The sequence below is a fragment of the Lytechinus variegatus genome, chromosome 14 (assembly GCF_018143015.1).
Source record: "Lytechinus variegatus isolate NC3 chromosome 14, Lvar_3.0, whole genome shotgun sequence".
Lineage (NCBI taxonomy): Eukaryota > Metazoa > Echinodermata > Echinoidea > Temnopleuroida > Toxopneustidae > Lytechinus > Lytechinus variegatus.
In genome coordinates this window covers 32014557-32040923 of record NC_054753.1, presented here as the reverse complement: position 1 = coordinate 32040923, position 26367 = coordinate 32014557, and the positions used below count along the sequence as shown (strand labels likewise).

General features: G+C 35.3%; 1 protein-coding gene across 4 annotated transcripts in view; it reads right to left on the bottom strand.

The window, feature by feature from the left end:
• LOC121427247 (TELO2-interacting protein 1 homolog) overlaps window positions 1-26367 on the bottom strand; it is a 58032-nt gene that overhangs the window by 15880 nt on the left and 15785 nt on the right. For all 4 annotated transcript variants that reach the window (XM_041623564.1, XM_041623563.1, XM_041623565.1 and 1 more), the window contains 11 exons: window positions 25944-26056; window positions 24465-24476; window positions 20659-20918; window positions 17842-18050; window positions 14461-14517; window positions 11011-11127; window positions 9366-9470; window positions 7045-7222; window positions 6024-6213; window positions 4269-4354; window positions 3426-3476 (listed from right to left, as the gene is read on the bottom strand). In XM_041623564.1, coding sequence (XP_041479498.1) covers window positions 3426-3476; window positions 4269-4354; window positions 6024-6213; window positions 7045-7222; window positions 9366-9470; window positions 11011-11127; window positions 14461-14517; window positions 17842-18050; window positions 20659-20918; window positions 24465-24476; window positions 25944-26056 — 1378 coding nt within the window. The remainder of the gene's footprint in view (window positions 1-3425; window positions 3477-4268; window positions 4355-6023; window positions 6214-7044; window positions 7223-9365; window positions 9471-11010; window positions 11128-14460; window positions 14518-17841; window positions 18051-20658; window positions 20919-24464; window positions 24477-25943; window positions 26057-26367) is intronic.

The window sequence follows — 26367 nt, the reverse complement described above, 5'->3', positions numbered from 1 at the left end:
ACTTAAAGCAGACATATCTGATTTCATATCGTCCATGGAAATGTGATTTCGATGTTTAATTTTAAACCACTGGTTTGGGTCAAGTAATATATAAGGATAAGTTACAAGGACAGTCAGTGGTCTGGTATGTCCAAAAATCAAAGATGAATTCCAAAAAATGATCTTAAAATGGCTGCTGATACTTAAAGCGGACATAGTTCATTTCATATCGGCCTGGGAGATATCAGGTGGGTGTTTCATAAAGCTGTTCGTAAGATTAGAACGACTTTAAGAACGACTGGTGATCCTTTCTTTTGGTAAATGGTATACATCATATGCGATGGTTTACCGCGTAAGAAAGGATAACCAGTCGTTCTTAAAGTCACTCTTAACTTACGAACAGCTTTATGAAACGGCCCCCAGTTTGGTGTCTAAACCAATGGTTTCAAGGGTCAAATAAGACATTTGGATAAGTAAATAAGGGCTGTCAGTGGTCTGGTATGTCAAGAAATGCGATATGGCCTCCAAAATGCAGGGTCTAAATTGACTGTGGTTCTTAAAAGTAGACATAGTTCATTAGAAATGCACATTGTGGATTTGATTTTGGTGTCTACACTAGAGTTTAAAGGATCAAGTATTGTTTCAAGTTGAAAGAACAGTCGGATGTCAAGTTTATCAAAAATCCAAGATTGCTTAAATGACTGCTATTACTTAAAAGTGGATATAGAACATTAAACATACACCTGGGGATATTATTTTGGTGTCTACACTAGTATTTCAAGAGTTGAAATTAAAAATATTTATTAAGGACTGGCTACAATGACTATGCAGTTATCCATTTTGCCTTAAAATCCAAGTTGGCTTTAAAAAATGGGTTCCAAAATGACTATTGTTACTTAAAAGTGGAGAAATTATTCAAACAATACAAACCTGTGAAAAATATTAAATGTGTACACTTAAATGTATGGGATAAGTTATCATATTGATTCATGAGTTTGTAATAGCATCCATTTGATGATTTTTTTTTAAAATCTACCATGGATTTTAGACAAAATGGAAAACTAAATATCCTTGTTATTTGTTGAATGTATTATCTGACCCTTTATACCACCATGTAGACATCTAACCTTTTCCTCACATATTAATATTGTATGAACTCTGACCATTATTAATGAGTTTTAGGAATCATTTTAGATGCCATTTTGAAAACTTTCTTGGATTTTTAGGCAAAATGGACAAGTGCATATCTTTGTAACTAGTCGAAAGTATCACTATAATCATGAAACCATTGAGTGGACACCAAAATCATATGTCCTTGGTGAATTTTAAATGAACTATGTCCATTTTTAAGTAACATCATTCACTTTAGACTCAGATTTCTTCACGCCATCTTGGATTTAACGACATATACCAATGACTGTCCTTGTTATGATAATATTAATAATATAGGTATATTTACCTAGGGAAGCCACTTCAGTACTAAAAACTGTTCTCCCAGCGGGCCTTGCCATTTTTATTACCCCTGCCTTAGATGGGCTGCCTAAGCGCTCTAGCATTCAAGGAATTTCTTCGCGCATTCAGGGAATTTCTTCCTACCGGGTACCCATTTACCTCACCTGGGTTGAGTGCAGCACAATGTTGATGAATTTCTTGCAGAATGAAACTATGCCATGGCTGGGATTCGAACCCACGACTCTTTCAAAGTCAAAAGACCAATCAACTAGGCCATAACACTCGAACGGTTGTAACTAATTTTCAGACATTAAAATCATGGTTTAGACATCAAACCATATTCTTGATGGATATTACATGTCCACTAATTGTAAATAACAGTGGCTATTTTATATTATATTGTTTAACATACTCGACCAACGACTCTCCTTGTAACTTATTCTAACATGTCTAATGTATTATTAGACTCACTTTTCCATGGTAGTCACACACATATTCCCGGATATTGAACAAACTATTGGTTTTTCAAGCAGCAACAGCAATTTCAAACCCCATTTTTGGAAGCCATCTTGGATTTTTTAACATACCGGACCACCGACTGTCCCGGTATGTTGAGTCCAAGATGGCCTCCAAAAGTTAAATAAATAAAAAAAGGAAACGGTATTCTTGTCCCAATTTTGATCGTTGAAACCATGGTCTAGACACCAATTCCATCTATCTCAGGTATATAAAATGTGCTATGTCCATTTAAAGTATCAACAGCCATTTTAAACTCCATTTTTGGAAGCCATCTTGGATTTCTGGGTCCTTGTAACTTTTCCCAATATACTTCTTGGGCCTTAAAAATCTTTGAATAGAAACCAAATAATGGTCATTAAACAAAAAAAAAGAATCCAGGATTTTTTTATTTTAGCCTAAGGCAGCTATCCCCCCCCCCCCCCCCCCCCCCGGGGTAGAATCAAACAAATTAGATGCCCATACTATGAATCGGCATTGGAAATAATTGCTCTTGAAATGTGTCAGCTTTCAAATTTATTGATAAAATTACAGTGCCTAGAATTTGATTTTTTTTAGGGAAGTGCTTATCATAAGTTATGGCGCCCTCTAGTGTTGTAGTAAGGTTTTCACTGCATAAAATCCTGAAATGGGGATGATTTTTACATCACTTGCCAAAAAATAATGATATATATTACAGGTGATATATTCCTCTGTTTTTGGATTGTATAAAAAGACATATTCATTTCATTTTGTAATCCTTTTGTCCTAATTTTAGTGCCAAAAAGGGAAAAATAATATTTTGGGGGCAATATTTTACAATTTTGGGGCATTTTTCGTAAAGTCCGCCCCCATATGGTAAAATTTAAAAAACATTGACATCACAACATCATCAAATATTCATTCTCATACACCTCAGACAACTTAAAAATATAATTGGTGAAGAAAAGTGAGAAATAAGGTTGAAAACAATGGATTATCCTATTGGGCTTTGTACAGGCCAATATGGCGCCAAAAATGACCCCCCACAAAGGGAAGGAGGGGTCTGAAAATTTGAACCCCATCGTTTTTGGCCTAAGGGGACCCTATTGAAGCCAAAACAACCAAAAAATCAATTTTGGCACGCTAGTCCTACGGGAGCTGTATCAGTGACAGACCGTACCACACTATCTGGCCAAAATGTCAGGCATGTCTTCACTCCAAGACCAATGTGTGTGCATGTGAGCATTGAGAAAAAACTAAGGAAGTAGTTCAATCAGCAAATTTTACACTAGACCAACCTCCCTTCCGACTGTATGCTGATTATAGTATATACTCATTCTTTTTTTAATGGGAGTATTCAAATATTCAGCCAATAAAACCTTCAAAAATTGCTTTTAAGATTCATTACCTAATATAGTATACTGCCATATTGTTTACCTTCCCCTTTAAATTAATTGACTGAAAAGCAGGTGGTATTTGACTGAATGAATGGGAGTATACATCAGTGTATTACTTACCTATATTCACAGGCCTGTGAGATGATAGCTAGGGTTGTATTGGCATGGTAGCTAGAATCAAAAGAAGGTAATATCATTCATGGTTTACTACTTAATATTCTAATGCTAATAAAACTGATTGGAAAAGGGTATATGAATTATACTCAAATCAAATGATTGTTATTAACCCATTAAACATTGCAATAGTGTATATGTATTGTACTGAAATTAAATTGTGTTTTAAAGGGTTTATCAAGCAGATGACTGACAGTTTGAGATCCTCTCCAAGGGACCTGGTAAAAAATCTATTATTACTACCAATAGTCATAATTCTTAGATGATTGTTCACTACTTCAAACCCAAGTCATTCATTCATTTGCATACTAGTATCACATACAATACGTGCTTTACCAATCTCCATCCAGGTGATAAATAGGTACCCAGTATGATGTGAAAGTCACATGTCACTTGTTAAGTATTGTATGCACCATAGTGTGGACTGGATGGAATACTCCCCAGGAGTGCAGGATTGAGCACATTGTGGAAAGATTAAATCCAATGACCTGAGCTCCATAACAAAAAGGTTTGCAAACACTTGGCAAATACCAGTGACAATCAAGATCCTTGTTGCATGCAAACTCTGTTTAAAATACTGACCACAAACCAATCAGTGCAGTTCTGGTTGCAATTCATCGCAAAACTTTGTTACAGAGCCCTGGTAATTAATAATCAATCTGTAAGAGCTTAGATATATGCAAAGTAAGTATTTAGTGCTGTATGAATAGCCAGATAAATATCACCAAAATTACTAGTTCACAAGTATTAAAAACATATTTCAATGATAATGGAAATGAGTTGACTAACCAAACCAGACTCCTTTCATCTGCCATTCTTTCAAGTACTGGATAGAGGCAATGCATCAATAATTGATTAAACTCAGCACCTAAAACCTGTACATAGTGAATGAATAAAGAAAGCTGTAAAACCCATTGGATAAAAGAGATGTAGCTATTACTGATGATACTACTACTACTTCTACTAAGACTAACTGAATAATAAAAAAAAAATGCTCCTTCAACTTATAAGATGTCTAAGGTAACTACTAAAATAATACTACTGCTCAAATCCATTCAACCATATACAGCTGTAAACGGTACTTTTCTGATTTAAAGCAGTAGAAATTTTTGCGTCTGCGTGTGCCACATATGAAAAGTACACATTCAAACAATCTAGTCATTATTTATTGTATCCAATATTGCAAGAGTGGATATTATTTGTATGTATAACTTCTAACAAAGATACTACAAGGGGAAGATTGGACACTTGGCGATATTTAAAACGCTCGATAAATGCTTGTGGGGTAAGACGCCCACTAGCGTTGAGTAAGTAAACCTTCGCACATCGGCACGCTGCTTTGTATAGTAAAACATATGGGGGAAATTAGAAAGCGGATTTTGGAGAGAGGTCAAGGGCGGCGTATGGGAATAATTCCATCTTTAACTACCCAGAAACCTCTGAAATATATTCATCTTTAATTCAAGAAAAAAAAAATGAAAGAAAAAAATTATAACATGTAAAATTCATCTCTCCTTCATTCCTTCATCATTTCTCTTGTATGTTTTGTACACAACCAGGGAGCCGTAATACAAAGGTTAGCGATTAATCGCTAAATGAAATGACCAATCAAGATCTTTGTTGCATGCGCAGTTTGCTAAGAAGACTGACTATAAACAAATCAGAATTATTCTTTGTAATTAGCAATCAATTGAACCTTTGTGTTATGGGACCCTGATCACGATATGCAAAGGTAAAAAAAGGTTGTTACTTACTCAAGTAACTCACTTACACTGTAGGGCGCTCTTCCCAAGAGTTTCATTGCACGGTCTATGTACTGTCCGATCTTCCCCTTGTAGTATCTTTGCCTGTAGCTACTACTACTTTTACTACTACTACTACTACTACTCTAACTAACAACAACAGCAATAATAGTAATAATAATGATGATGATGATTAAGATGAACAACATTTTTATAGCGCCATTTATCTGTAAAACAACACTCAAAGGCACTGGCTTTGAATATGTCACATATTATTTACAAAGTTGCTGGAAAAGATAAGTTTAGTTTAAGTCTTTAGTTCAGATTTGAAGGTCTCAATGTTGTGACAATTGCATTGGTAGATAATTCCGAAGACGAGGAGCAACTGATGAAAAAGCTTTATCAAGGTAGGTTTTTAGATGGGTACTGTACTACTGAGCACTTGAAGAATAAGTCCAGTAGAATGAAGTCAAGCCTGCAGCTGACTTATACTCATTATAAAATGTTACATAACCTGGGGCCAAGTTTAATATGGAGAGCTTTATAAAGCAGCAAGATCTTATACTGCACTCTGTATTGTACTAGGTGCCAGTGAAGCTCACGAAGCGTTAGTGAGATGCGATCAAACTTTCTAATGCTCATAGGCCGGCGGGCCGCAGCATTCTGGACAGCCTGGAGCCATTTGATGGCTGATGATGGTTAACCAAAAAGGAGACAGGTGCAGAAGTCCGGTCTAGAGGGTATCAGAGCATGGATGATATTTAATAATGATAATAAATAAAAGAGAGAGTTGAATGTTTACCTGAGCACAGACTGCGATACCATCCAAAAGAAGACATTTGAGAAGTGTATTATGATTCATCTGGGATACACTCAAGGAATCCCTTGATGAATGGCTCATTATCAAATTAGTAGCAGGTTGCCGTGACGATGATGATTGGCAAGTAGGAACATCCCAGCAAGAAGACGACAAGTACTCATCAAGTAACAAGCTGTCAAATATCAAGATAAACCAAATTCAAAGGATAATATTCAGAGATTATTATAAAATTGCAACTCTAACTGACCATAATATGAATAAGCATCTCCCAAGTTTTTCATTCATACAATATACAAGTGTATCTGACATCATGTATGACTCACTACATTAATTTGAAAAATAACAGGTACAGATTCCATTTTGGTCAAATGATTAAAAGAAATAGAAACAGTCAGCATACATGACCTTATCAACCTTGAATTCATTACAAGAGCCTTCAAAAGTGACCATGTCCACTGGCAAAGAAATCACACAGCTGATCAAGTACCAGTTTCATCTCAGCCTTACTTCCAAAAACAGGGAAAAATTTTTGAATTCCTACATGTTGTCTTCAATATCAATTAATACGAGTATGCAGGGTATCGGAATGAGAGTGTCATTCAGCAACTAATAGCATAAAACTTACAACATGAGTTTCACCATCAAATCATTCCCTTCCATTGTGTTTTGTATAAAATTATACCCCTCAGTTAATTGCATTGTAAATCATATTGTATTTTAGTACTAGTATATGTATATGTTTTAATTTTCAAGATTATTTGAATTGACTGACATTGTTTGCAAGTGGTATATTTCTAATTAATTTACATGATGTTTTCACTTTTGTAGTCTTTGTAGTTATTTCCATAAATTACTTGTATATTCTCTTTTCTTTCCTTTTCTTTTTTGACCACTCAGAAACTTTTGTATAAAGTGCTTTATAAATTTTATATATAATTATTATGTGAAGCTATGAGACCTCTGTTAATAAAATAAGTTTTCATCTGTTTTGAAATGTAGTTACCTGACTATTGACTTCAATTCATCTTTGTTTGTTTCCTTCTCTTGCCAGATAGATAGTTGATGATTGGTAAGTAGAGTTCCTTTCATGATCTCATTCATGATCATAGTTGATTCTTTCATATATGATGGATTCTCATGGAAATACGTTAAGAAGTTATCAATCAGAAGAGACACATTCCCTGTTAACATGATATACACAACAAAAAAGAAAGTCACTCCTTAAAAAACCTCCATAATTTCCAAACCACTGGGAGTTTTTAATATATTTTCACATGAGCGTGTAGGTAATTTTATACGCTACCCTCTGAGTAAATGTTACGAGCATATTTTATTTCATGCTTCAGCACCGCCAGAAGGCAAAATTGTCACTTTTTAAAAGTCACAAGCCAAATATCACGACTTTGATTCCATTCTGTTGGAATGAATTCCATATCCTCATCAGATATATCGTCAGAAGACCTGTGAAAGCTACTTTCTAAAAGATGATGATACAACTTTTAAAAAATAAATTTCACGGTTGAATAAACACAAGTCAAAATTTCCTATCATTGGATTTTTTTACACATTTCTGTTGATAAAAATGATTGGATTGAATAATGATGACATTAATTTTGGGAAAAGTTTTTTCAACAATATTCATCATTTCATGGTTCTATGAACATTTAATGAAAACATGAAATCTATCAACTTTTTTGTTGTTGTTATGTCTATGACCAATCAACATGTTTTAATGATTCAAAGGCATTTAATTAAACATTCACGTTTGAATGAACATGTGGAATGTGAATATCTCTTTTTCACGTTACTGGAAAAAATACAATTGCTAACAATGGATATCTGTCACAAACATTCTTGCATAGTTCATTTGATTTGATTTTTATGAAAATCCTGATGTCTAATGCTTCAGTGAGCACGCAATATTAAAAACTTATGCAAATAAGAAGAAAGTTCAAGGCCTTGGTCCACTCTGTGCTGTATCGAATGATTATTTTGGTGTGCGCACCTTTTGGATAGTGTCACTCAAAGTTTCTTTAAAAATCTGTTGGTAGAAATAACACACACCATCCATCATCATTTTACTTCTGTTAAAATTCTAATTTCCTCTCCATTAGACATTGGTGCATATGTTTAAGAATAAGTAACCCCTTATTCAAAATGGTGGAGCTTTTTTTGGCAGTAATTTGGCAATAATGTTGATCAACCTATGGGAAGAATTCTGTGCAAAAATGAAATCAATTTGTTTATTCATAGATAAGTGAGCATGCATCAAAGGGGAAAAAGGCATTTTCAATGTTATAAACTCATTTTGAGGGGTAATAAATATAATTATAAAGTGAATAATAGGGGCAAATTCAGTGTCAAATGTGACTTAATTGCTGTTGTTTTTATCATCCATCATTTTTATTACCACACACTTCCCAAACTTTTTAAACTTTCATGTCACAAACTTACACTAAGGAATGAATACTCTTTACAATTGCATAATGCATCATTTTCCAAACAATTTCTCAGGATCAGTTGAATTTATGGAATAATCAGTGGTGTATCCAGAATTTGAAAATGGGGAGGGGGCCGAGAAATAGGGGGAGGAAAGCAACTAACATTTTTCAATTTTAACATGTGTTTATTAAATAGAGGATGCTACCATACACCCCTATGATACGTCAAAAAAAATTGTGCTTTCTCAACAATGAAATGTGTTATCCAAATTTTGTGTGGAGTGGCTAGATGATGGATAGTAAAACAGCATTAGCACCATAAAATTCACCCCAAAACATCCTTCGCCCAACTTTGTATTTACACAATCTGAAAAATGACTCTTGTGACTTTGAAAAATTGTCATTTTTAATTCAATCTTTGATTACTCATGCATGACTCAACCGATCAATCTCATTTTTTCCCAGGAGTTGCATAATGAGTGTAGAAACCACCTAAGAAATATTACCTCTCAAAATTATTCTGTTCAAAAGTTACAGCATTTTGATTTAGGGGGACTTACCTTTTTTGTTGTGTATAGTTACCTTATTGTTATTATTCATTCAATAACAATAAAAATAAAAAGGAATTCAATACAACAGAAAATCAGTAAAAACAGAATATAGTTCATATTATCGCAACTCCCAAGGTGCCAAGTGTCCAGTGGCAGGTTTTTCATAAAAAGACCCTACCCAAACCTATTCAATGAAAAGAACACTCCATCTTTCTTTTTATTCTTATTTCATAACAACTCGAGCACTGTAAAGAGTGGATTTGGTGCATTATAAAAATCATTATTAGATCAGTGATTTAATTGGACTGGTGGCAGAGTGCAGAGTAACTCACCATGGCGGCCTAGAAGTTGGCAGAGATAAAATATACCTTCATAGATCTCATTGTCAGAGAAATGTGTAAAATTTCTTAAATGATTGCTCCTCACCTCACTAAGTTCTAAAATGAAGGAAAAAGAAACATTTGTAATATAAATTACAAAAATTTGAATTACAACATGAACTCTAACATTTTAATCTCTGTAAACGTAAGACCTGGAATCTTATCAAAACCATGAGCAATCAATATATTTTTAAAACTTAATTTGGATACTTGATTTTTTTTTTCCTCTATAGTATGCATATCTCTACACAAACTCGACAGAAGTATATCTAAAATATAGTACTTGTAGTAAAAGAGGATTGAAAACCTGACCTTTTTAATAAGCAAGTGGAATGCCTCTGGCAGTCTCACCTGCATTATGCAATGCAATATAGCAGCAGTGCTGACTTTGATAAAACAATAATTGAATAATTATTCACAAAAAAACATTCATACTGTACTATGTTTATTGACCGTAAGTGACCTATGACCTTGGACATGTGACCTGAAACTCATGCAAGGTGTTCAATGATACTTGATTGCTCTTATATCCAAGTTTCATTAACTAGATCCATAAACTTTCAAAGTTATGATGGCAATTCAACAAATATCCCCAACATGGCCAAAGTTTGACCTTTGACCTTGGTCAGGTGACCCGATACTCGCATAGCTTGTTCAGCGATTACACTATTATCCTTATGTCCTAGTTTCATGAACTAGATTCATAAACTTTGATAGTTATGACAACATTTCAAAATAATAACTAAGATTTTGATGCTGATTCCCCCAACATGGTCAGAGTTCATTGACCTTGGTCATGTGACCTGAAACTCAGGCAGGATGTTCAGGAATACTTGATTACCCTTATGTCCAAGTTTCATGAAATGGGTTCTCCATATACTTTGTAAGTTATGATGACATTTCAAAAACTTAACCCTGGTTAAGATGTTGATGATGCCGCCGCCCTTATAAAAGCAGCGCCTAATAGTCTCACTCTGCAATGCAGTCAAGACAAAAACCATATGGGATAAATATCAAAAGGTAAAGATATCTAGATTGTACAGTGTCCAGTATCATGAACCATAATGATTGATTGAGCTGATTTGTACAATTGATTACACATAATGTAATGATCGATTGATGAAGTTTGTTTTATGACCCTGCTTTAATAGTTCTATAACATTTGTACCAGCAACAATTGCTCTGCTATGAATTCCACACACTATAAGTAACATCAATCCTGGGTGTAATACTATACCCCATCCTAAACCTAACCCTAAATCTTAGATGAAATAAAGCCGCAGGTTCAAATGCCATGTCACAGCTTTAACAACAAAGCTGACTGGTGAATGTTTGCCAGAGTTAAACAATTATCCTTGAACGTAATCTTTCCAAGGTGTAAAATACTTACTTCCAAGGCCTTACCATAACCTAACAAAAAGTGTAATTATAAAATATAGTCTATTGAGTGCTTGTTTTGCAATATATAACACCATGGAAATTTAAGGAAATATTCAAAGGTTGTAACTTAACTCTCAACAGTTTTCTTTGACCCAGATTCAGAATACATTGACAATTATTTACAATAGAAATTATGAAAGTGAAGGGTGATGAGTACCTGTTGTGGTTTCTAAGATTCCTGTATCTCTAATATTGAGTTGTAAAGCTTGTAATAAAGCAAGGGATAATCTCTTAAGATGATGAGCTGAGTTGAGAAGCAAGTCCAAACGATTACCTAAACAAAATCAAGATATCATGAAGAATGTCGCAAAATCATCTTAGAATAGTGACTTCAATCATAATTCATTCATAGCCTACATCCCTTGCAGGGATGTAAGAGCCTCTAGTAATCGACTCTTAAGCCAAACACACACTATCGACACAATCACACTAAGATCAACTTGCAAAAAACTTGCAATGTGCGCCAACCTGCAACTCAATTTGTTGCAGAAGAATTGCAGACCAAATCTCAGACAATATACATGTACATGCAAAAGAAGAGGCACCATGGACATACAGTGCATTGCAGAGCTATTGCAACGGTGTGTGCTGGCCTGCGGTGTGATTGCACTGAGATGGGATTGGAAACTTGTTGTAATCTGATCTTGGTGCAATTGCATCGCATTGTGTGCGCTGGTCTTTACATACATGCATTTTATCTTTCAGTGATCCACTTTAACATATGATACCCTCCAGTGATCCACTCTTACATATAATATCCTCCAGTGATCCACTCTTACATATAATATCCTCCAGTGATCCACTCTTACATATAATATCCTCCAGTGATCCACTCTTACATATAATATCCTCCAGTGATCCACTCTTACATATAATATCCTCCAGTGATCTACTCTTACATATAATATCCTCCAGAGATCCACTCTTACATATAATATCCTCCAGTGATCCACTCTTACATATAATATCCTCCAGTGATCCACTCTTACACATAATATCCTCCAGTGATCCACTCTTACATATAATATCCTCCAGTGATCCACTCTTACATACAATATCCTCCAGTGATCCACTCTTACATATATCCTCCAGTGATCCACTCTTACATATAATATCCTCCAGAGATCCACTCTTACATATAATATCCTCCAGTGATCCACTCTTACATATAATATCCTCCAGTGATCCACTCTTACATATAATATCCTCCAGAGATCCACTCTTACATATAATATCCTCCAGTGATCCACTCTTACATATAATATCCTCCAGTGATCCACTCTTACATATAATATCCTCCAGAGATCCACTCTTACATATAATATCCTCCAGTGATCCACTCTTACATATAATATCCTCCAGAGATCCACTCTTACACATAATATCCTCCAGTGATCCACTCTTACATATAATATCCTCCAGTGATCCACTCTTACATACAATATCCTCCAGTGATCCACTCTTACATATAATATCCTCCAGTGATCCACTCTTACATATAATATCCTCCAGTGATCCACTCTTACATATAATATCCTCCAGTGATCCACTCTTACATATAATATCCTCCAGTGATCCACTCTTACATATAATATCCTCCAGTGATCCACTCTTACATACAATATCCTCCAGTGATCCACTCTTATATACAATATCCTCCAGTGATCCACTCTTACATATAATATCCTCCAGTGATCCACTCTTACATATAATATCCTCCAGTGATCCACTCTTACATACAATATCCTCCAGTGATCCACTCTTACATACAATACCCTCCAGTGATCCACTCTTACATATAATATCCTCCAGTGATCCACTCTTACATATAATATCCTCCAGTGATCCACTCTTACATATAATATCCTCCAGTGATCCACTCTTACACATAATATCCTCCAGTGATCCACTCTTACATGCAATACCCTCCAGTGATCCACTCTTACATATAATATCCTCCATTGATTCACTCTTACATATAATATCCTCCAGTGATTCACTCTTACATATAATATCCTCCAGTGATTCACTCTTACATATATCCTCCAGTGATTCACTCTTACATATAATATCCTCCAGTGATTCACTCTTACATATGATATCCTCCAGTGATTCACTCTTACATATAATATCCTCCAGTGATCCACTCTTACATATAATATCCTCCAGTGATCCACTCTTACATACAATACCCTCCAGTGATCCACTCTTACATACAATACCCTCCAGTGATCCACTCTTACATATAATATCCTCCAGTGATCCACTCTTACATATAATATCCTCCAGTGATCCACTCTTACATATAATATCCTCCAGTGATCCACTCTTACATACAATATCCTCCAGTGATCCACTCTTATATACAATATCCTCCAGTGATCCACTCTTACATATAATATCCTCCAGTGATCCACTCTTACATATAATATCCTCCAGTGATCCACTCTTACATACAATATCCTCCAGTGATCCACTCTTACATATAATACCCTCCAGTGATCCACTCTTACACATAATATCCTCCAGTGATCCACTCTTACATATAATATCCTCCAGTGATCCACTCTTACATATAATATCCTCCAGTGATCCACTCTTACATATAATATCCTCCAGTGATCCACTCTTACATGCAATACCCTCCAGTGATCCACTCTTACATATAATATCCTCCAGTGATCCACTCTTACATATAATATCCTCCAGTGATCCACTCTTACATATAATATCCTCCAGTGATCCACTCTTACATATAATATCCTCCAGTGATCCACTCTTACATATAATATCCTCCAGTGATCCACTCTTACATACAATACCCTCCAGTGATCCACTCTTACACATAATATCCTCCAGTGATCCACTCTTACATATAATATCCTCCAGTGATCCACTCTTACATATAATATCCTCCAGTGATCCACTCTTACACATAATATCCTCCAGTGATTCACTCTTACATGCAATACCCTCCAGTGATCCACTCTTACATATAATATCCTCCATTGATTCACTCTTACATATAATATCCTCCAGTGATTCACTCTTACATATAATATCCTCCAGTGATCCACTCTTACATATAATATCCTCCAGTGATCCACTCTTACATATAATATCCTCCAGTGATCCACTCTTACATATAATATCCTCCAGTGATCCACTCTTACATATAATATCCTCCAGTGATCCACTCTTACATATAATATCCTCCAGTGATCCACTCTTACATACAATACCCTCCAGTGATCCACTCTTACATATAATATCCTCCAGTGATCCACTCTTACATATAATATCCTCCAGTGATCCACTCTTACATATAATATCCTCCAGTGATCCACTCTTACATATAATATCCTCCAGTGATCCACTCTTACATACAATATCCTCCAGTGATCCACTCTTACATATAATATCCTCCAGTGATCTACTCTTACATATAATATCCTCCAGTGATCCACTCTTACATACTATACGATATCCTCCAGTGGTCCACTCTTACATACGATATCCTCCAGTGATCCACTCTTACATACAATACCCTCCAGTGATTCACTCTTACCCTCCACTCTTAAATATAATACTTAAATATTATACTTACCAAGGAGCTTCACATATCCAATCATGGCTTTTACTTTCGATAATTTCTCGTCATCATCTGTCAGTCAATTATTAGGATAAAATATAAAAAAACTTGTATTATACTATTTTTCAAGAAATTACTTATTATTATTATAATAAAGTAAGGGTTCACAAAATAAAAAGTGATGACAATTGACTTCTTGAGTCTTCAGTCCATTGTCATTAGCGATTGGTATCGGTCAAATCATCAGTGCATGTCACACTAACTAGTGGTCTACTAATAATATGATACACACCTCATAACAGTTCATGCATTAGGGTGCAACATGTCCCTCCCCCATCCCTAAGTCAACCACCAGTTCATGAGTCTCCCCTTAACTTCAGAAAGACATTGGGCCACAACTGTGCAACTCTAGACCTAGGTTATGTAAATAATACAAGTATATTTACGATTTGTATCCTCAGGCAAGAAAAGCACTATATAAATCCAGTTACTATTACTGTTAAAGTGTTTGGTTATAGTACACTACTCAAAAAAAGTTAAGGACCACTTTTTAAAACGTATATATTTTTTTATACAAGGTGTTTTATTTCTGGAAATACCTCAGTACAACTGTCCTGAATGTCCTTAAACACACTGTAATCAATTTCACGCATGGGTGGTTTCAGTTGTTGCACACTGTCGCTCTCATCACTGCACATCCTGAAAAGTGGGTTCACAGGGGTATCAACTATCGACATGAAGAGGAAAAAACGAATGTCTGAGTGTCTTTCAGGCAGCCTAGTATCGCGTATGACCTCCTCCTGCAGCAATAACTGCTTCACAGCGCTGTCTCATGGAGCTAATGAGGTGATTAATGTCTCTGACGACCAGTGCATCCCATGCAGCCTCCAGAGCCACACCCAGCTGCTGCAGTCCAAGTGGATGGGCTTCGAGCTGCTGGATACTTCTCCCCATCATCCCCATCATGTCCCAGACGTGCTCTGTCGGGTTCAAGTCCGGGAACCTCGCTGGCCATTCCATACGCTCAATTCCATGGCCTCAAGGAACTCGGTCACCACCCTAGCTCGGTGGGGACGGGCATTGTCATCCATCAAAATGAAGTTTTCACCCACATTTTCAGCAAATGGCACCACAATAGGTTCGAGGACTTCATCCCTGTACCTCATTGCTCTCCCTGGGACCACGTAGAGACGAGTACGGTTGTCATAGGTGATGCCTCCCCCATAACGGTCATGTTCTGCAATACAGGGGTCAGCAAATCTCTCTCCTGGTCGCCTCCAGACTCTCAAACGTCCATTGTTGTGGTCAAGGGAAAATCTGCTCTCATCTGTGAACAGAACTCTACGCCATTGCTGTCTGGTCCATCTGACATGCTGCCGAGCCCAGTTGAGATGAATTCTTCTGTGAGCAGGGGTGAGTAGGACACACTGAGCTGGCCGTCTGGCATTCAAATTTGCTCTGTGAAGTCGGTTACGGATTGTTTGAGTGTAAACAATCACTCCAGTTGCTGCAGTGAAGTCATTATTGAGGCGGCGTGCACTGTGAAAGCGGTTGCTGAGACTGAGATTCGTCAAGTAGCGATCATCTCTAGGGGTTGTTGAAACTGGTCGGCCACTACGGGGTCTCTCAGAGTATAGCCCTGTCTCTCGGTGTCTTTCACTTGCTCTGCTAATGACACTGCGTGACACGCCCATCACTCTGGCTACTCTTCGCTGACTGAGGCCAGCTTCGAGCATCCCTAGGGCTCTGGCTACATCTGTTTCACTTAGGTGGTGTCTTGGCATTGCTGTTGTAGGCAATTTGTTGATTCTAAAGACAGTAATTGCTTTGGAAGCCACTTTTATACGGGCCCACTGCAATGATGTGAGAAACATCGTGAAAGAACTGCATGTTTGAAATTGATTTCATTGTGTTTGAGGATATTCAGGACACCTGTATCCTGGCATTACTGTTGTCAGCAATTTGTTGATTGTAAAGACTAAAGACAGAAAATGCTTTTGAATCCACTTTTGTACCACTTCACAATGGGCCCGCTTTTCAGGATATGCAATGATGTGAGAGACATCATGCAACAACTGAAACCAATGCCCGTCCCCACCGAGCTAGGGTGGTGACCGAGTTCCTTGAGGGCCATGGAATTGAGCGTATGGAATGGCCAGCGAGGTTCCCGGACTTGAACCCGACAGAGCACGTCTGGGACATGATGGAGATGATGGGGAGAAGTATCCAGCAGCTCGAAGACCATCCACTTGGACTGCAGCAGCTGGGTGTGGCTCTGGAGGCTGCATGGGATGCACTGGTCGTCAGAGACATTAATCACCTCATTAGCTCCATGAGACAGCGCTGTGAAGCCGTTATTGCTGCAGGAGGAGGTCATACGCGATACTGCCTGAAAGACACTCAGACATTCATTTTTTCCTCTTCATGTCGATAGTTGATACCCCTGTGAACCCACTTTTCAGGATGTGCAGTGATGAGAGCGACAGTGTGCAACAACTGAAACCACCCATGCGTGAAATTGATTACAGCGTGTCTAAGGACATTCAGGACAGTTGTACTGAGGTATTTCCAGAAATAAAACACCTTGTATAAAAAAATTATATACGTTTTAAAAAGTGGTCCTTAACTTTTTTTGAGTAGTGTATTTTAAGTGTTTGGTTGATATCATGTATTTTAAGTGTTTGGTTATAGTATCTTAAGTGTTTGGTTATAGGATCTTAAGTATTTGGTTATAGAATCTTAAGTGTTTGGTTATAGTATCTTAAGTGTTTGGTTACAGTATCTTAAGTGTTTGGTTATAGTATCTTAAGTGTTTAGTTATAGTATCTTAAGTGTTTGGTTATAGTATCTTAAGTATTTGGTTATAGTACCTTAAGTGTTTGGTTATAGTATCTTAAGTGTTTGGTTATAGTATCTTAAGTGTTTGGTTATACGATCTTAAGTATTTGGTTATAATATTGTAAGTGTTTGGTTATAGTATCTTAAGTGTTTAGTTAGAGTATCTTAAGTGTTTGGTTATAGTATCTTATGTGTTTGGTTATAGTATTGTAAGTGTTTGGTTATAGTATCTTAAGTGTTTAGTTAGAGTATCTTAAGTGTTTGGTTATAGTATCTTATGTGTTTGGTTATAGTATTGTAAGTGTTTGGTTATAGTATCTTAAGTGTTTAGTTAGAGTATCTTAAGTGTTTGGTTATAGTATCTTATGTGTTTGGTTATAGTATTGTAAGTGTTTGGTTATAGTATCTTAAGTGTTTAGTTATAATATCTTAAGTGTTTGGTTATAGTATCTTAAGTGTTTAGTTATAGTATCTTAAGTGTTTGGTTATAGTATCTTATGTGTTTGGTTATACATGTAGTATCGTAAGTGACAGTGTTTGGTTATAGTATGATCTTACCGGTTATTCTGATAATCCTTGGGAGTTGAGTGATGAGAAGATGAAGGTTGTCCTCAAGTAATTCACAAAGCATTTTGCTCTCATCACTCCATGATTCCTTAGCTAATGACCTGAGTATGACCTGACTAGGAATAGATACCTCATCATATGGGTCTTGGGCTAACATGACTAATACCTCTAACAGCTTACCCAAACTGCATGACATAGACCTACAGCAAAACAAAGATAAATTGAAATAGTTTCAGTGAACACAAGATCAATGAGAAGGTCTGTAAAACCAAGATAAATTGCCACTCTATCAACACTGATCTACAGTTATGTACACTAAACTTTCTCATTATTGCTTAGAAAAAAGAAATGACATCTACATGGAATGTCATACTGATTTCACTATTAAATTTCTCAGTTTATTTCACATTTCTTTGGCACTTAATTTGTTAACTTTTTATAGATGCAGACACTTGGGGTGATCACTTTGTTGGATTCTGTACAAATTTGTTTTTACAAACTGGTAATTCTCTTTAACAAATAGTAATTATACTCATAATAATATAATGAAGATAATTATGATTACATTAATGAAAAATTAGTATAAAAAAAAAACCACCACCACAAATAATCAAACACATGTACACAAAGTTTTAAAACATAGCATCTGCGATCATTATATAAGGAAACTCAAAGCTACATGTAGCTTCTACTTCACACTCACTAGGAAAAATTTCTAGCACTCAATGTCTGGAACAAAAGACAAAATAGTGATTGTGAAATTCTCATAACCCTCATTTTTAAAAATTACTTGAAGTTGACCTGTTTACTGCATTATGTAATTTTTCATCTGTATGATTTTTTATGTTAATATTAAATTAAGTATCATTGTTAAATGTAAATTATCAACTGAATCACTATGATTAGTGTTGTAATCAGACATTGCATGACATTCATTAATGGTAATTCAGTAGCTACCTTTTCTGTAATACATTCTTCACTATCTCTATTGTGTTTGTGCACATGCCCAGCATGATCAGTTCTGAATGTTAGAGATTCCAATCCTAGGCTGTGCCTGCTTGATTGATATCCAGATATTCAGGGAGTCTGCAATTAAACTTCTCTCCAACTGGACCTATTTAGTTTCTCTGCCTTTACTTTCAGTTACTGTACATATATATTTGTTCAAGAACCCACGATACAATTAGAACTGCCAACCTTTGAAACACAAATTAGTACCGGTAATCAGTACCTCCAGGATGAGTATTTTTATTCCACCAGCCCTCTTCTCGACTAGTTCAAAATATAAATTTTCATAACCCAGTGCTACATGAAGTAAAAATGCAATTGCGCATACAGGCAAATTGCCCATTGACTGAATTCAACGGACAGCTCCGAACAGCAATTCAGAGACCACTACTGTATAAGCTGTAATTTTCGTGGATTTCGCGAATTTTACAACACGCAAAAATATTGACACATTTCCTAGTCAGTGCCAATGCCCCCAATAGCAAAGCTTTGCTAATGAAAACATCCTGCATAATGAGAAATTGGAGATATACACCTCTATATGTACAAAAAATAAGGCTTAGAAAGTACAGTTAGTGATTCAAAAAGTTAGCTAGAATTTCACTTTTTTAATTTCTCAAACAAAATCAGGGCCTAAACTATTTTCTAACATTATTTTATCAATATTTATACACTCACTGTAATATTAAAATGTATTTTCCATGAAACAATTTGATTTTATTGTCATCTGGTTGACTCTCTACACACGTATTGGTAGCTAATTGCATATCATTAATATTCATAAGTCACATGACCAGAATTTTGGAGGTGAACATTCTGTTCACAAAATTCCACAATTTTGCACTTTTTACCAACTTTTTGAAAAATGAATCGAACAAAACACAAATTCCAAAGATTGCTTAACCCTATAGATCCTGTGGCATGATGAATTTTTAGATCTAAAGGTTAAAAAAGTGAAATTTAAGCCACATTTTTCCACAATTTGTAACTGTTTTTACAGGGACAAATTTATGTACAAAAGACATATCAGCATGGTGATGTTGAGGAGTGTAGATTTGCACATTAATTGCACAAGTTTTGCTTCTTTGAAATGCTGTGGAAATGTTTCGTACATCTTCCGCGAATTTAACAACCCGCAAAAATGTCGGGACCCCGCGATTCGCGAAAAATTCTGTACACGAAAATAACAGCTTTTACAGTAATTGATTCATCACGCAGATCGTGTCTTTAAAACATTATCACAAAAATAAGAGAATGTGCGAAAGGTGTATTGCTAGCAATAACAATATCTGGCCACCTTTAATGATAATAATAATAATATGCAACATTTGTATTGTGCTTAATACAAATAAAGCGCTGCATACTACTACCCCTGCTTTAGCACGACTATCCTGATCTGGTGCTCGAGCATTCAAGGAACTTCTTCTTACCAGGTATCAATTAACCACACCTGGGTGGAGAGTGGCAAATGTAGATAAATGCATTGCCAAAGGAAGCAAGTGCTGCGGTGGGATTTGAACCCCAGACCTTGTGGTTCAAAGTCCAGAGACTTATCCACTGAGCCACAACACCTCTTGATAACACATGAATGGTCGAGGCATATGATCGGATCGGTCAAGTATAGATAACAAGTGGAACGCATCTGGCAGTCTCACCTGATAATTTCCTTTACCAAAATATACCTTTGTTGTAATCTTTTGCAGCTCTGTATGATACAGTATTATTGCTTATTGCATGAAATCCCTTTAACTCACCCAAAGAGATTACATTACAATTATTTGAATGATCTCATTTACTAACCTCTTTGATTGGATGATGATGGTTTCTGCAAACTTTACTAGAGCAAGCCTCACTCTCCAGCTTCTACTTGTTACCATGGTAACAATCTTTGAGATTAGAATGTCTAGTTTGGATGTAGTTTGACTGATCCAATCCTGTGTCTTAGTTACTAGTAGAGATTGATCATTTAATACATCCTCAGTTCTCTCGTCTTTGTCAAGAGGTAGGAATCTATCATCCATCACCATGGCAACATGTTTGGACCAGCATTCAATTGCATTCTGGGTGAAAAATAAAATGTTATTTGAGATGTACACAAAAAGCAAACAGATGAATAGATTATGATTAATGCACACAAATAAAATGACTAGTACAGAACAGTATAAGATACAATATGTGCTATATGTAACCAGACCTGCCAACCTCTTGGAATAAACACGTGTAGGGGAGACCGGGGTAAGTTGGAATATGGGGTAAGTTGAAACATTGTAATTTTCTTTAAAGCCTGTAAAATAAATTTATGCAATACTGCCCTCAAATTATTGCAATAATAATTCAACACTGTTGTATTATCAATAGCAATAAATGGAGGGTAGTATTGCATAAATTTATTTTACAGGGTTTAAAGAAAATTACAATATTTCAACTTACCCCATGTCCCAACTAACCCCGGTCTCCCCTATTCTGTGATAAAAAAAAGTGTATTTTTCCCACAAAAAGTGTATTTCATAATAAAACGTGTTGGGCACTCGCTCATCGTGGCAGCAAGCTGCATTCAAGCTAAAATGTGCACTGCTCTTGCAGAAATAAATTTTCAACATGTGTATATCTCATCCTGGTTTTAACAAAATGAAAAAAAAGAAAAAAAAAACAAGTTACCTGAACATTGATGTAATAACCATATTTGTGTAAGTTTTATGAAATAGAGACATATAGAGATGATTTTTCTCAATAAATTACATTTTTGTAAAAAAAAAAACGTACTAAATATGCCAAAATGTATTGGTTGGCAGGTCTGTCTAACCCCAATAATGCAAAAAAATCAGAACTATACTTTAACTTCTGTCATCACATGGCAATGTAAATGTAATTCATACAAAACTTTGAAGCAATGTAACATAGAAGATTTATGGGCTTCATGAGGATTTCTTAAGACTAATATGACCTGGATATAAAAACCTTACAACCCCTATGATTTTACAAAGGAAGAGGGGAGTTAAAATATGAAGTAGAGTCAACCTTATCAAATTCTTTCCCTTTATGCAGAGCTAAAAACAACAACCAAAAAAAAAACGTTTATTGGGATACCAAAGCTGCTAAAAATAAAGTATCCCATTCCTCCACATGTTGATGACATTTATCATTAAACCTCTGCTTATTGCAAGAATGTTTACACAAAATTAGCCTTGTTCTAAATCTCATACTTTCTTTCCATAAATAAGGATGAGGAAAACTTGTTAAAAATATCTATAAAATTAAATATGTGTTATATATTCAATTTTTTTCCCATAAATTGGTGATAGTCTCTTCAAGCGGATGACGATATGACTGCTGACAAAAGTTTCAGCTTTAGTCAGCACCTTGTAATTTTCAAGAGTTTGAGAAAATTGACTTGCCCACCTTCCACATCTTCATGTAGTCCATTGTGATATACAGTGCGTCCCAGAAAAAACGAAACCGAGATTTAGTGATGATTTATCATGACTTAATCATAAATAAAATATACAAATGACCTATCAATGTAAAGCTTAGAATCTCCTCTTTCATCCGGTATTACTTAGATTATTTCTCATTCCCGCATGAGTGAGCAAAAACACTTTGAAAAGGGGATACCAAAAAGTCACTTGGCGGGCCGTATCTGTGTTTTAAAAAGAAAACCACATTTTTTAAAAGTTCAATATCTGCTCTTTAATTTGATACCTCAATTACAGAAAATGGTCAAGAAATAACAAAGTTCTGGTTATTTGAAATAAGGCTTGAATTTCAATAATTTCAGAAAATGAAGAGGTTTTACAGGCTAGCGTTCAAACTCACTCGACACTCCGTTTTGTAAACGATTAGCCATGCATGAAGTCTTTTGTTACCGTGCGATAGCTTCTGTGGGAAACCGGTGAAAACAAGTTTATTTAATGAAATTAGGGAAATACAAGCATTATTTTGAGGGATCATAACTTTTTTAATTCTCGACCATTTTCTGTTATTGAGGTATCAAAGAAAAGAGCAGATATTGAACTTTTTAGTCATGTGATTTTCTTTTTGAAATTCAGATACCCCCCGCCAAGTGAGTTTTTGGCGTCCTCTCTTCGAATTGTTTTTACTCACTCATGCGTGAATGAGGAATAATCTAAGTAATACCAGATGAAAGAGGAGATTCTAAGCTTTACATTGATAGGTCATTTGTCTATTTTATTTATGATTAAGTTATGATAAATCATCGCTAAATCTCGGTTTCGTTTTTTCTGGGACGCACTGTATATGATTTAGTTATGAACAGCATGAAATAGGCTTGATTTACTTCTGTATTTTGTTGAAGTCATGCTAGGGAAGTGTACAAACAACTTTGAAATTAAATGTAAAATCCTTATTAGGCCTAGGACAAATGTCATTTTTACTAATTGATTATTTCCTGAAAGAACAATCGAATGATTTGATTTTTCGTTGGAATCACGTCTTCTACATGTAAGTCACATTAGTTGACCTACTTATGACCCCTAATGCAGAAATTCTCTGGTAAAGCCACATGTAACAAATTTAGACAGGGTTCAATTATTGAACATCTAGGGTAAAGACGGAGGGTAAAGAGTATTGTCTGTTTCTCAGTAATGAAAGTAGGCCTTTTGTTCCCATTCTCTTTGATTTATATGTCAAAAGAAACTTAATGAAATGAGATTAAAACTTTTAGTTCAGTGTTCCAATTAAAAATCTTTCCTAAATCAATGCTTGTTTTATGCATCCCTCCAAGTGTTTCACTCCTGCATATGAATATATCAGTTTTACAAAGACAGGCAATGTTCATTCAAGTGTCTATCACACACCTGCCAACATTCTACAACAAAAAAATCTTCTTAGAAGGAAAAAAAAGTATTTTTGACAAAAAAAGAATATCTAAAAATAGCCAGCCTTTCATAGTGAGATCGGTAAAAAACATGTGAAATAACTCTACTTGAAAATTCACCATTTTGAACATGTACTTGTTGGCAAGAATATACTTGTTCTATTCATGCAAAATGTTACTAGCCAGACAGTGATTTTTACCAGTCTGGAACCGTCGGACCAGCGCTATTGTTGCGCGTTGTGTATAATACATACTCTATGATCAGAATTTTTTTAAAGTAAAATTCATACAAAAAAGTATTGGCGTATTCATAGCAATAAAGAGGAACAAACAGTTGGCATGTCTACTATCATATCCATAACCTTACTTCCATTTAATAGAAGAGACCGTAGTTCAAGAAAATGAATAACAAAAAATTATCCCCATGTTGCAACCATTTCAATTGTCAGGACTTTTCCAAAGTGTAAATTTTTTATTGAAAAATACTGTAGTTGAAAATGCATCTATTTATTCATTTATTCATTAACATATTGCTAACATGACAATAAAAAAATGAAAGAAGTACAATTAAATACACAATTATACATCAATTAAATACTTACAGACAAGTGGGAAATACATAACAATATAAAATGTACATTAATATCAGGATGAAAAGGAAAATGGTCTGTATGAATTGAGAAGACATGGGAAGACGTGCAAAGAAAAAGAAATATAACAGATAAAGAAGTGGGAATATGAAGAAGTTATAGAAAAATATTCTAATACTCACCACTGTTACACTCTGGAATGATATAAAGAAATATACAATGTAGTTGTTTACAATATCATCAACAATTAATTTAAAAAGAATCATATACATATTCTGATTTTCAAAATCTTTACTATGTCATCCTCAGAAAAATGAAGGAAGTCATCTGTTATACAATTGATATTTTCTTATTAAGTACACCACACAATAGTTCTAATGCATACAAAATACATGTAGCAACTGAATTTTGTCTAACCTTTTGCTACTCATTTATTTTGATAAGTAGGCATACATGAGCAATTGAGAGAATGTTTTGTTAACAATGGTTTAGTGGCATACATGCCTTTCTCATTCATTCACTTTTCATTCAGACCTTGGACTGGCTTTTACTTTTGGTTTCAGCAATTTTAGTCATACTGATGTTATAATGAGTGTCAGCCTTCTCTCATAAAACAGTGAGTAAAACAATACATTTATCTTTTAGCTTTATTTCTCCTGGCAATTCTCAAAACCTCTTATACAATGTCACTTCTCCAGTTCTCCTTTAAAGCTTAAAGGAAATCCAAACTTGGTCACAAAATGTTTTTTTGAAGAGAATACAAGTAAAAGTGAATGGCTATAGTTTGAAAGAAATCAGACAAGCAATTAGAAAGTTAGGGCTGTTGAAAAATTGAGATTCCTAAGACTATGTAAATTTCAAACTAACAACTAGGAAAGTAAATTATGACAATGTGGTAGGGGCAACTCTCCCACGGGTTATTTACTTAGGCCTAATTATCAGGGGCTTTTGGTTTTTCTCCTAAGTATCCATTGCCCTGAGCCAGTAATCAAATATAATACAGATATTGTTTTAGGTCATCATGAAAAAAAAAATATAATATGATGTAGAATGAAAAATTACTTTTCATCCATTGCATGTATTGAGTAAATGGAAGAGTAGTCCTTGCCTTTACAACATTATGACATCACCAATACAGCCAATATGAAATCTCCATAGAGAAAGTGCTTATCAATTTTTAAACTTGTAAGAATTCATAATTCTATTGTTGTTTGTCTGACATTGTTTAAACTTTTACCTATCTACTTTCTGAATTTTCTTTTTCCTCTAAAAATAACTTTTTATTAGGGTTGGATTTCCTGTTAACCATGACTCTAAAAAATTCAACACTCTAGATTAAAATATTGCTCAAGCTTGCAAAACCTAGCTTAACCTCCCCCCCCCCCCCCATCATCCCTTTATGCATACAATTAATTCTTAAAAGGGATGTTCATCCTGAATAGGTTTTAACAAAAGCAGAAAAAATAGAGAAAAATATTAAGGTTTGATGAAAATCTACCAAAAAATAATATCAATAATTTTCAGGTGTATAATCTGTGACATCATATGCAAGCAGCTTGCCCTATGTATCATGCAATATTAAGTCCAAATCTTTAACTGAATATAATGAATGCAGGGGATATGAAATGATGTGTCTGATCCCCCAACTGCATTTCACATACCTGAACTTGATTTGGATTGTCTAATATCACTCTGCTAACGGCTACTGAGAGACCAGGTAAGAAGGATGCAAAGGATTTACTAGCTTCTCTGTATACCAATGATTTATCATCATCTTCAAAAATAAGAATAGTATTAGGAATTAGACACTCAAGTCTATTGGATATCAAATCAGGGTGATGTTTCAGAAAGATGATTTCATGATCATACATGACTGATGACCAAGGACAGTTTCATAAAGCTGTTCATTCATTTACAAATGATTTCACAATCATACATGACTGATGACCAAGGACAGTTTCATAAAGCTTGTAGGTTAGGTATGACTGATGTTACGCACAGCTGTTGACCGTTTCTTGTGGTATTATGATTTTACAGTTACCACTGTTAAGGCTTGGTCCCTCTGCACTTACGGATGCAGAGAGG